This window comes from Chlorocebus sabaeus, chromosome 17, assembly GCF_047675955.1.
Source record: "Chlorocebus sabaeus isolate Y175 chromosome 17, mChlSab1.0.hap1, whole genome shotgun sequence".
Classification (NCBI taxonomy): Eukaryota; Metazoa; Chordata; class Mammalia; order Primates; family Cercopithecidae; genus Chlorocebus; species Chlorocebus sabaeus.
Window position 1 is genome coordinate 63,708,485 of NC_132920.1, and position 13,747 is coordinate 63,722,231.

The following is a 13,747-nucleotide window of genomic DNA, read 5'->3' on the forward strand; positions in this document are numbered from 1 at the left end:
TTCTAATATAACCCTGCCACACACAGACTGAAATTCTTAGTACTTCTTAACTCTTCCCCTCTTAAGTCATTCTGTCTTTCAGATACACACAAATTCATTATCTCAGTTCCTTTCGAAGACCTATATATCCAAAACTTCAATACCTTTTAGTCACAGATGCTTCTTTTACTCTCGTTTCCGTTTTCATACCTGCCACTTCAGGATGTGGTACCCAGCTTTTTCATGTCATCACAGGCTGGATCTGTTTGCTTCATTTTGTGATTCTGGGCCAGAGGGCCCTGAGTTCACTTTGGTAGCCTTATTCTAAAATTTAGTGCCAAATATCACAAGTGCCAAAGGAATAAATTTTTTTTTTATTTTTATGGTGAAAATAATGATAAAACAAGTCCAGTCCTGTGTTGATTAACTATTAATATGAATTTTTATTATTTCTGAAAATATCTACACACATTTATGCATATCAAAGCTAACATTAAATTCTTAGGCAATTTTTTTTTTTCTTAAAATCTTGTATTACAGCATCTTGCAGCTTTTTATAATTTAGGATTTCTCATACTGAATTTTCCTAAAGAGAGACACATGTCTATTGTTTGTGATTTAGTTTCTTGATATGTAATAACTGCATCATGGGTTTTGTTACATTTAAATGTAAAGCAACTGGGCTGTGATAAATAGATTTGTTAATATTGTACTCTCAGTTTGCCAAAATGACATGAAATAATTTGATTTTATATATTGCTCTTGATGCCCCTTGTTACTCTCTTATACTTAGCTAGACTTTGAGATTTTACAGTACAGAGATTTTCTGTACTCTAACCTCAGGGAAAACTTCTTACCACTTTTTTTTTTTTTTTTTTTTTTTTTTTTTTTTTTTTTTTGAGATGGAGTCTGTCTCTGCTGCCCAGGCTGGAGTGCAGTGGCACCATCTTGGCTCACTGCCACCTCCGCCTACCGGGTTCAAACGATTCTCCTGCCCTAGCCTCCTGAGTAGCTGGGATTATAGGTGCATGCCACCATGCCTGGTTAATTTTTGTATTTTTAGTAGAGATAGGGTTTCATCATGCTGATCAAGCGTGTCTTAAATTTCTGATCTCGTGATCCACCTGCCTCGGCGTCCCAAAGTGATGGGATTACAGGCAGGAGCCACTGTGCCTAGTCACCACTTTTGTAATTACTGGATGGGTATGGGAAATACCTGCTTGGTGATCAGTCTCACTAATAGGTCTTGTCTCAACTGAGTTGAAAAGAACCCAGAAGAAGGTTTGATGTATTTGATCAGTCAAGTGCTATCCTTGATTCATCTGAGTGATTTCTGTCCTCTTCACCTCTTTCTGTCTGTGCTACATGTTTAATAATGAAATGCTCTTACCATCAGTGCAGAGGGGTCCAGACCTCCCATATGGGCAGAGGCAGATAATATCTGTTCCAGATTTTGGAACACAGGTGGCACCATTTCCACATGGGTTGTTTTCACAACTTGCAAACTGGCACAGCTTGCCTGAATACAGCCTTGGACACTCACAAAACAGATTTTCACTATCACTGAGAAGGGAAAAAAATTTAAAAATTCATTAGAAAATGACTTATATTTTCTACACACAATACACATGTACACACATTCATGAACACATATGCAAATAAAATTATAATTGCATCTTTTCTAATAAGTGACTTTTCTCCCTTTTTTTCTGTTTCAACTTTTGAATATTTGTAGCTGTGTGCTTTCCATTGAAAGCAGATTAACAGCTTTATAGATTATCTGGAGCCATGAATTCTATTTTAAGCCATCTATTTTTATTTTTGATTTGTCTCCTCTTTTTATTTCACACTGGGTGCCTTTTCAGGGCTTCATTGAATATGCGTGGTGCTGCCTCAATAAAGTGCATCAAATGTCTATTAGCCAAAAACATCTTAGACTCAAAGCTCAGAGGAGAATTTTAAGCTGATGATAAGCTTCCCCACACTGAAGACAAAGTCCTCCAAGAGCTGCGCTTGTAGTAATTCTGAAAATAAGCCACAGTGGGGAGCTATAATGACTATATAACTCTTCAGCTTAAAATATGGTTTGGTGGCCCCAGGCTGCAAGTGCCCATGAAAGCAGAGCTCAAGAAAAATACTCCTCTTACCTGTCAGGGAAACATTCTCAAGAGGGAGAAGTGACTTGGAGTTTGTTATTTCTGCCTTCTCTGCATCCATTGCCCCATTTAAAGTCACAGATGCTTTTGTTTTCCTTTCCAAGAGCCACCCCTCCACCATTCTCAGTGCATGTTTGGGAGAGACTGTCTCCACTCTTGGTGCCATAGTGTGTAGTGCAGGATGGATACACAACACACTAGGCCAACTGGCCGACCTCTGCTAAAACTCTTCGGAGACTACTCTTTTTATCTGCTGGTGTTGCTGCACTGGTAATTGATGGTGGAATGTGCCTGTCCAGAGGGAAGAGCCTAGCTGAGAATAAATAGCTAATACTTAGCAATGTAGATATAAGTGACAGAGAAATATAGATTATTGATTATTTGGGTACCAGATCTCACCAGTACTCTGTAGTTATGTGAGCCAATATATTCCACTGCTTTTACATTTTTAAAGCCAGTTTGATTTGGGATTTTGTCACTTGAAGTTAAATAATTCCATTTAATCTTTTCTTTTTTTTTCTCTCTCTCTCTCTTCTTACAGATCTTAGGAGCTTACATCTTATCTTCTCAATGCAACTGTTAGCTCTTAAGCATAGGTGCCAGGATCAGCCCTGATAATTGGGAAACTAACATATTTTTATGTTTTTATGACACAGCCTCCCAGTCTAGTTGTAGATCTTACCTATATCATGAATTTTTTCCCAACTATCTGTATGGTTTCTCAATACCTTCCTCATGTCTTTGAATCCCCTTACTCTAAAATTTGTGTGTAGGAAAGAACCATTTCTTTCATAATAATGAGTACCCGACTTAGAAAATGAAGGTGTTTCCTTTCTAAAAATATTCATATTTTAATATTAATTCTCCATGATAATTTATGAAACACTATGGAGAAAGTTTATGTATCAGATAACAGGTAACCCTGGCTTTGGTGGGGTTGTAAGGCTTTGAAACCTTCAGATTTTGCCAACACATAATGCTTATCCTGTGAGTAATCAGTAATTTATGCATTTTATAACCTTCATGGCAACCTGCATAGCATTGTACACATTGCAGACAGATATGGAATCTCATAAGTTTTCAGGATTGGGAAAAAATTATAGACCGATGCCCCTAAGATGGTTATAAAGTATCCTGAGCAAGCTCTTCTGTTTCTGTGAAATAAAATTTTGAGGACTGCTTAGCCAATGCTGTTCCTTGTTTCCTGAGAATAGTGGTAAAAGCACAGCTGGACCACCTAACAGGTACAGAAATATTTCTGGTATGACCTAAAGTGTAAGTTGGAAACTTCATGTTGTTTGGGGGTAATGGATAAAACTTTGCTTCCACTGATCTTACTTGGAGTTGAAAGGTCAGTATTAAGCATTTGTATTCTGGGATAAAGTCTAGGAAAGTAGCATTCTTGAGAGCTACATTCTGGAAGGACCAAATTAGTCTTTTTCAGATCAAGGAGAATGCCTCATATGTGAAAGTCAAACTAATCTAAGCATTGATTGATTTAAATGCTTTAATCATATAAACCTAAACAGATTTGGCATGTAGGAAAGATGATTTTATGGTGAAAACCAAGGAAAGCACTATTTTTAATCAGGTCCTATTGATAAATCAAGCCTCATTTCCTCTTTCTGCTTTCATCAGGTGTTGTGAGAAGTTGGTTGTGTAAATTCATGCGGAGATGACTAACTGTGTGCATCTGTATATCAGCAGGCAACTAGAGTAGAGAGAGAAATGGAAATTCTATAGAAAACTCTCCAAGAAAAGGGAAACTCACCATATCTAACCAAAGGCAAGTGTCCAGAGCCTTCTGGCCTGTCTTGATATCCCATTAGCACCTCATTAGCAAGAGTCAGCTTTACTCAACAGAGATGTTGCCAGATGATAGTACTTCAAATTGTACCTCAAAGTTCCAAAATATTTCCTGGATTGTCAGACATTTCACCAATAGATTTTGTTTTCTAAATCTATTTTTGCTATCTTCTGTGTTACACCTGGACATAAAGGTTTCTCCTATCCAGATCTTGTCAGATCCTGTTATTAAATTGCAACTTCTTCAAAAGCTACCAAGTCTGCTGTTTTCTCTGCCACTTGACCTACTTTGATGTCTCTCTACATCTTGTAGCAAAAGGCAGTGTTGACCCAGAAAGAGAATGCTGTAAGACTGATGGATCTTATGTAAGACAGCTGACTTTTGGAAATAGTTTTCAAAACAGTGTCACCCTCTTTTGCTCAGTTTACTTTAAATATTGCATCATTGCTGTGAATTTGTCACTGCTTATTATAATTAGCTTTGAGAGAATATATTTACATGAAATATATTTTTTTCATGGAACATATCTTTTCATCCCTAAAGTTTTAAAAATTTTATCCTTCACAAGACCTGTAAACCACATAGAAACCTTTTTTGGAAATTTTCCTTTAAGCAAGTCAGGAGATTTTTCTGAATTAAAAGTAGGTCTGTAAAATAATCCAGATTATGGTGAAGTTTTTACCTATACACCAGAGGACCATATATTTTTCTGCAATTGCTGCCATCCAGTTTATTGTGCACCTACATTATGGATGGAGCCACGTGCCAAGCGGTTAATAAGACTCGCTTTCGCATTCTTTGTAGGAGACATCATAAATGCATGAACAAATCTCTGTAAGATACAGTGTATGTGACAAAGGAATAGAAAAAGTATCAAGTATTTTAAGGTCTTAGCTCCGTAATATGTGGATTCAGATGACAGTAGTTTCTAAAAGCTGGTCTGTGAACTGGCACCAAAGGATTTACCAGGGACTCTCCTGGATGCGTTTGATAAATGCAGATTCCCATGCTCCTCTTGCCCGCTGAGATTCTGATTTAGAAGATCTAAGGTAAGGCTGAAGAGTCTGCATTTAAAAAAATTTCATTAGAAGACTCTTTTGCATAGCCTACTTTGACTTCAACCCATCCCTCTGAGACAAATATTCTCTCCAGAGTAAAAGCTTGATGGGTGTTAGTTATTACTGTGTCCTTACAGGATGTTATAATTTTATTTCTGTTGTTGGGCTATGTTTTGACTTTTGACCAACATATATCTGAAAACATATATATCCATCAAAGTACAAAGAAGAGAAAGTTTTCATTTTAGGAGTGCCATATGCAGTCTACTGCCTGTGCATTATGTTTAACTTCAACATGAAAGAGGAAAAAATTCACTCGGTCATTTTAAAGCTTAGTTAAAAAATACCACCTATCTAAGCATATGCAAATATCTATACATGTTGGCATTGTAACTGCTACAGGATATTTGATTAGAAGTCTACAATACGGTAAGAATATTAACTGACTGTCGTTTCTATAAGTATTAAAAGTTACCTTTAGAAAAATTTAGCTGATTAAAAAAAATAAAAGAAGCTGGCTTGAAAAGGGTGCCCACTATTTATATAACACAGCCAGATGCCAAAAGTCCTCTAGAACTAAAAGGACTCCTGCATGTATTAACTTAAATAAATAAATAACTCTTCTTGCACTCTTTGTATCTAACGGATCATTAGGCGATTTCAAAGTTGGCCACCCACAGTGTCAAGAGAGGGAGGTTCTCAGCAGGAAAGAGTGCAGAAATGAATCTTTATGAATAATGTCTCCAGATATTTCTAAAAAATAAAATTGCTACTGGCGGAAATAACCCATCTCTATGTATCAGCTCTGATAGCACCACAACGCAGGCTTTAGGAGGTATGCAAATGAGATCCCAAGTAGCTGTGGTTCAAGTAGAACTTTCATTCTGTTTTCATGAATTTCATAACACCATGATAAGAGCCTGCTAATTGCAAAGAATACTTCCCCTCCCCTGCAAGAATCTTCCTTAAAACATTGGAATTTCTGTCAAATGAGTTGTTAGCTGTGTGTGGAGACTCTGGCTCTAGTACTGTAGATAGATTTTCTTTGTCTGTTTCTAGGACAGAACTGCCTAAATGGATGTTATTTTGTGCTGTAAGGCACACCACTACGTATGACATTTTTCATTTTTAACTTTTTCTTTTTAAAAGTAGCCATGCATGAAAATAATGGGAAAAAAATGCAAAACCAAAATTACTTTGTGGTGGCCTAGAAAGTGAACTTGGAGAAACATAGTCTATATAATATACCCAAGAACAGAGAACTCAGGGAAAATGTCCTCTGCTATAGAAACTTTTTTCTTTATATGAAAGGCTTTTTCTAAAGGCAGAAAGAAGATGAGAAAGGATAAGAGCAATAATAAAAGTCATAGAATAACATAGGAATAAATACACAAAATGGAAAATCCATAAACAAAAACATTTTTTTCCTGTTCTTGTATCCATCCAATTTAATCTTGTAGGCATTTTGCAAAGAAAAATTGAATACATGGTATAGTCTCTCTCCGTCTCTCTTTCCTCTTCCTTCTTTCTTTCTCTGACAGGCATGGTTCACTTTACAAAAAATAAACTTCATTAGTAAACAAAAATGACCAAACTGTCTTCCCCAGCAAGTGCATCAGGAGATCCTTTCCAAAAAGAGATATCTTTTCCATATCTCTGGCCCTATGACCCTCTAGTTCTTATGAAATGGAATTAAAGTTTTGCTTCCAAGGGAGCAGAGAGAGAAGAACATGAAACCCAAAAGGGGAGCTAACATAGTAAACATGGCCATTATCTGAATACATTAAATGAGATATGTATGTGAATGTGCCCAGCACAGTACTTGACATTGATCAGCTGCTCATTATATATTAGGAAAAGGAGGTAAGAATAAATGAAACATATAATTATTTGTGTCCGAATCAGTTAATGGTGAAATAAGAGCAATATGATGAAATCTGGTACAAAGAGAAGTGGGTGGGGAAAGAAGGATAAGGTGGACGGTATTATGGGTGAAAATATATACATTAATAATTGTTTGTTGAATGAATGTATCATTTCAGTGTTTAGAATTACCACCCCCCCCAAACAAAAATCTCAGGATCTTACAATTATACTCTGTGCCCAAACTACAATTTCATAATAGATTTTCTCACTCTGTGCTCACTGCAAAATTAGCCGATCTCCAGCCCCCTGCATGGTAAGGGCAATTTGGGCAGGATTCAATATAACAGAATCTGTAAATGCAGTGCTTATGAAGCTCTGGAGCTCTCAGGTAATTTCCTGTAAAGATAATGTGCCTATTTGGAAGCTATTTAAGGCTAGAAGAGTTGGTATAAGCTTTTAAAATATTATTTTAACTTCTACTAAAAAGACATAAAAATTCTCTTAAAATATTTAAGCCAACAAAGTGCCATTTCACCCATTCCCTTGACCTCAGTAATGTTCACATACACAGTTTCTACTCAGCTGTTACCATGGTGAATTCACCGGTTATCAGGAAGGTAGAAACAGAGCACACAATGTCAATGGTTGTTCTTTTCTGATATTAAGAATTATTTACCAAATTGCTGTGGGTGGAAAATTTATTCCTTAAAAATGTAAGGAATAATAGATAACAACTATCTAGAAAGGTATACATTTATGAACCCAAAACATCCTTTATGGGTATTCCTATGAATTTGCAATGAGAATTTAATTTTTTTTTTTTTTTTTTTGCAGTTTCTCACTTATTCCACAGCCTTTTGTCAAATCTTTACACTCCAATTTTGGGTTGGAGAAAAAGCAAGAAATTTAGAGGAGTTCTTGCCTCTAAATATGTTGATTTGGCAGGCTTGCTCTAAAAGTACAGTTTGTGTCTGTCACTTAGAGCAAGCAGGTAACTTTTGGAATTGTCCCAGATCTCTTTATGTAGAGTCAGTGTACTGAACAAAGTAAACCGGAGGTTGCTAACTGGCAAGATGTTTAATGCCTACCTCTTGAACCCTGCGGTATACTTAGATTATAATCTGAAGCCTAGACATGAAGTTAGGTGCACAACTATAAGGGACAATATCAAAATCACCACTTCATCAAAATTCATCAAATTTAATTAAATATCAAATTCTCCTTCTACCCAATTGTTGTTTCGATCTTTCCCAGTCCTGTGATCTCTGCTCAGAGGAGGTGACTTCACTTCCTACTCCATAGATAACATTTTAGTCATCAGCACCTCTCTTGACTTCCACATTATCTCTTCCAGTACTCATTCTCCATCCTTTTTTCCTCTTACCCCAATTCCCAATAACAAATATTCCTTTCCAATGCTAGAATTTCACTTAATTTAATCCTATCAATATATTTGAAGCATAGAGTATAAGTAGACTTGAGCTGAGATACAAGAAGTGGCCTTGGTCCTTTTAAGAATTTTCACTTTAACTTATTGGCAATAGACAGACATTGAAAGGTTTTTTGAGGAGGGAATGAATTATATTATGTTTTAGAGTTATTCTGGGGCTATAGTGTGGGAAATGTATGGAGAACAGTAAACCTAGGGACAGATTGTACCGGTTATTAATTTATTGTCTGCTGGGCGTGGTGACTTATGCCTATAATCTCAGCATTTTCGGAGGCCAAGGCTGACGGATCACTTGAGGTCAGGAGTTCAAACCCCTCCTGGCCAACATGGTGAAACCCCGTCTTTACTAAAAATGGAAACAATTAGCTGGGCGTGGTGGTGCATGCCTGTAATTCCATCTACTCAGGAGGCCGAGGTGAGAGAATCACTAGAACCTGGGAGTGGGAGGTTGTAGTGAGCCGAGATCGCACCACTGCACTCCAGCCTGGGCAACAGAATGAGACTCCATCTCAGAAAGAAAAAAAAAAAGAATTTATTGTTTGTTAGTTCCAAATCCACCCTTTATAGTCCTTCCTTGTGATGCTGGAGCTGGACCCTATAAACATGTTCCCTTTGCCAATTGGGGGATGTTAAGCTTTGTCAGTAGAGGGCACTTGGGACACTGAAGGAAGAAGAGGTTCTCTTCCCAGCTCTGCCGTTCTTTCCTGTCTTATTAGTTCTGCTGGAGGCACACACGGGAAACTCAGTGCTACTCACCCCCAGCAAGTTTCCACAGCACCTCCACTGGAGAGTTACCCCTAGGAGAGAGCCCATGACCCACCCAGCTTTCTGGCTTCTAGGTGTTCCAGTGGGCAAATTCTTAGCATGTTCAGCAGCACCTTCAAGTGTGGCTTTCTGGTAAGTTCTCCTGGACCTCATAGTGAGTGGTTTGAAACAGTTTCACAGGTGCCCCAGTGAGCAGGAATTCTTGCAAGTTCAGCAGCAGCTTTGTGGTGGCTTCTCAGTGAGCTCCCTAGAGCCCCAGAGGGTAGCTTCCCAGTGCCTTCCAGCAGCGCCCCAGTACGTGGTTTCCTCTTTCCTGGTCTTGGTCTGGGGTATCACAGTGAACTTTTCTATCATTCAACCATCACACTCTCCATCGCGCTTTGCATACCAGGTGGTGTGTGTGTGTGTGTGTGTGCATGTGTGTGTGCACGTGTGTATGTGTGCACATATGCATTTGTGTGTGTGTGTATGTGTGAGTGTATATATGTGTCTTCTGATTTGTTGCTTGGAGTACTCTTCCTCAGCCCTAGAGGTAGGAATGGCTCCCTTCATCTGCTATACCTAAATATGGTGTGTTTTTTTGTTTTTTTGTTTTTTTTGTTTTTTAAGACCGAGTCTTGCTCTTGTCACCCAGGCTGGAGTGCAGTCGCATGAATTTGGTTCACTGTAGCCACCACCTTCTGGGTTCAAGCAATTCTCCTATTCAGCCTCTCAAGTAGCTGGGATTACAGGCGCACGCCACCATGCCTGGCTAATTTTTGTATTTTTAGTAGGGACGGGGTTTCACCATGTTGGCCAGGCTGGTCTCTAATTCCTGACCTCAGGTGATCTGCCTGCCTTGGCCTCCCAAAGTGCTGGGATTACAGGTGTGGGCCACCATGCCTGGCCCACCTAAAATATTTAATGTACTCTTTGCATCTTAGAAATTAATTTCATGTCACTGATAATAAATCTTCATATTAAACTTTCCTAAATAACTGTGTGGCTCTGTCTCTTGATCAAACCCTGAGTTATACACAGAAATCCAAGCAGAAGTGCAGATAAGCTCAGTGGAAGTGGACATGGAGAGAAATAATTTGAGAGATGCTTAGGGAGAAAAACATCTAACTTGATGATTGGTTTCTGGTTTGTCCAGCTGAGTAGATTTTGGTGCCATTCTTGATACTGAAGAATATATAAATTTAGAAAGTAGAGGGAGAATATGCATATATTATTTGATGTATGCATGGACATGCTAGTGACTATTTTCAGTAGTGTAGGAATAAGTTATCAATATAACTTATTTAAAAAATAACATAAACATCATTAGGCTTTGATTAAAATTAAGAACACCTCTGGATTACAATGCTGGTTGGTGGAGAGGGAGAGGCAACTGAAGAAAAATAAACTTTGACTCAAACACCTTACCAATTCAAAGTACTAGAGCAGCTACTTACATATTAACAAAATAGGAAAGTTTGCAGTAAAAGCTTTTATCCATTGTGCTTTTCTTATCACTAAATAGAGAGAACCCCACGTGTGTGACCTGATGTGGCAGAATTCTTTTTAGACTTTAAGGCATATATACTCTTTCTCTTATAAATGCAATTACCATGCATGAAATAGCATGAAATATCTGTTCATCCTGGGGACAGCTGGTTAGCTTCTTGGGGATAGTTGTGAAGATGAAAACTATGTCCATGAAGGAGAGCTGACTGAGTAGAAAGTATTTTAGCTCGTTTGCATACAACTGTTGCTGCTGCTGCTGATTCATTATAAAATGAAGCATCTGGGGTGAGTGCCTAACTGGGATAGGATGCCAGGATAACAGGAGGAAACAGGGACTATCCCAGCCAAACCAGGGGTATGGTCACCTTCTGTTTGGGGTCATAACATTTTTTCCTTAGGTTATTGTTGTACCGAATATATTAAATATAGAGTTTCCATCTTAAACTAATTCTGAAGTAGAAATGCTGTGATTTTATTTTAACTGTTGTATTATCTGGAAACTCATTCTATTGGGGTTCAAATTTACATATATTTAGAGCATGAGCATTGTGACGGTTAATACTGAGTGTTAACTTGGTTGGATTGAGGGATGCAAGGTATTGATCGTGCATGTGTCTGTGAGGGTGCTGCCAAAGGAGATTAATGTTGGAGTCAGTGGGCTGGGGAAGACAGACCCACCCTTAATCTGGTAGACACAATCTAATCAGCTGCCAGCCAAAATAAAGCAGGCAGCAAAAATGTGAAGAGGCAACATTGGCCTAGCCTTCCAGCCTACATCTTTCTCTTGTGCTCGATGCTTCCTGCCCTCAAACATCAGACTCCAGGTTCTTCAGTTTTGAGGCTCGGACTGCCTCTCCTTACACCTCAATATTGCAGACAGCCTATTGTGGGACCTTGTGATCATATAAGTTAAAACTTAATAAACTCCCCTTTATATATCTATCTATCTGTCTGTCTGTCTATCTGTCTGTCTATCTATCTATCTATCTATCTATCTATCTATCTATCTATCTATCTATCTATCTATCCATCCATCCATCCATCCATCCATCCATCCATTCATCCATCCTGTCCCTCTATGGAAATCTGACTAATTCAGACTTGGAGCAATATTTTGTGTTAAGTTGATGAAACTGAGACTCAAAGATCAGAGAACTGAAAACAGTTTTCCTGAAGAAGGAACTACTAATAATAAATCACTGCTTTGCTGTCTTTGAAATAATGTGCTTCTTCCTACCCTCTTTTTCTTTCTTTTTCTTTTTTAATCCTGAAAGGGGTAATTTCAGTTTTATACAAGAGGCTGAAAGTGGCTTCAGGCTTTTTCAATTAAAAGATTTAGTTTGCAACTTCTTTGCACTGGAAAAGACTAAATCTCGTGGAATCAGTTGACATGATGTTAAAATGGACTGTGCTATTTCTTTAAAAGCCATGTACAATAGCCAGTTCTCATCAAAAGGTGTTTTGGCTGCAGGCAAGCTTCTTAGTTCCATAACCTTATGGATGGTAAAGGACAGTTTCAAAAGGCATTTATACCTAGTTAACACTTTTTTTTGGACACACTATTAGATGTGACAATTTTCTTTTACATTAAATGGATAAAAGAAAAAAAGGAACAGCCAACTTTCCCTGCTGTTTCAATAGTTCCAATTAGTTTCTTTCCCCTTCAATTGCTCCATCAGATGGGCTAGATAAGATTTCACTATTTGGGGGGATCGTTTTAAGCTTCTTTTCCAGCAGTTTGTTATTTTTAAAGCTCCAATGATTCACTATAAAATGCATCTCCATCTGCAGGAAGCAATTCCTAAATTGCTTCACTCAACAAATCCAAAACTGCTAGGCTCACTATAGCACAGAAATAGAACTGGTTTGGAAAGGGATTACCTATTGGGTTCAGAAAAACCTCTTCTGAGACAGGTTATGCCATGGAGCAGATCTCTGAATGCCAGAGGGAAATTTTATTTTATTGTATTTAGTAAGAATCATTTAAAGTTTTGTTTCATTGGTCTGAACTATTTCCTGGTAAATATATATGTATACACACACACACACACACACTTAAGTAACTAATATATATAATTATGAGTTATTGAAAACTTTCCAGTTCAGAATTACAATTTTTTAAGCAACTTAAAATTATGTCTGAATATACATACTTAAGTACCTTTTTTTCCAGAACTTATTAAATCTTAAGTTGAATTTATTTCTGCATTTATTTCACTTAAGGTTAATCCTTTTCCCCACCTCCTTGGCACATATATGCAAAATATTAACCTTTAGTCTGAAAATGTTATTTCCATTACTTATAGAATTAGGGTCAAATATTTGGCATAGATTTTATATATATTAAAGTGTAACATGTGTTAGAAAATCTTAGTTTATATTAGTCATTTTCAATCTAATTAAAGTAAAACAGAAACAAGAAAAAAATGCAGGTCAAGCGACAAGGAATTGTTTGCTAGTTTAATCACATATAGGAAGCTATTGTTATCCTTGAGACTTAGAGACGGTTGACTATTCTATACGGTTTTTAAAGACAGGACACGATTTATCTTAATATTGTGTCAGCATTTTCCTGAAACCGATTTAGCCTTTTGCATTAAAAAGAAGAGACACACTAGAACTTTTAATCGAAAAGACCTGCATTTACTTTCAACCTCCGGTATCTAAAATCAAGTTATCTCTTTCTGAAAAGAACAAAAAGGAAGTAGCTAATCTTGAAGTTGTTCAGGAGTCATTTATTACCAAAAGTATTTTTACTGACTGTCCCAATTCCTTCAGGAAACTTCAAGGTATGAAGATCATAATATATAAAACAGACTATTTAAGGGATACTTAGTCTTGTTACAAAAGTTATCACTCAAGTCTCCAATAAATAGCTTCATACAAATATTTTTTCAGGGATACACCATTTGCCACAGGCAAAACTGTCACATTGCATTTGGTTTTACACTGGAGTTCCTTGATGTTGTTCCATAAGCCTCCATGAGGGGCAGAGGAGCAGGCCTTCCATCCACTCTGCCATGCCTCAACCAGAGTTAGTTTGCTTCATTCATTCATTCATTCATTCACCCACTCAGAGTTTACTGAACTTTTTCCCTATGCCAGGCACTGCTAAGCACTGTGCCACTGTGTTGAATGGAATAGATATTATCCTGTTTTGCATTGAATTTACAATCTA

The 13,747-nt window shown here is 37.5% G+C and overlaps 1 protein-coding gene across 1 annotated transcript in view; it reads right to left on the reverse strand.

Moving 5' to 3' along the window:
- LOC103243954 (protein eyes shut homolog) overlaps window positions 1-13,747 on the reverse strand; it is a 447,411-nt gene that overhangs the window by 104,831 nt on the left and 328,833 nt on the right. Inside the window, exon 6 of the mRNA XM_037987163.2 lies at window positions 1,370-1,542. Within this exon, the coding sequence (XP_037843091.2) occupies window positions 1,370-1,542 (173 nt within the window). The remainder of the gene's footprint in view (window positions 1-1,369; window positions 1,543-13,747) is intronic.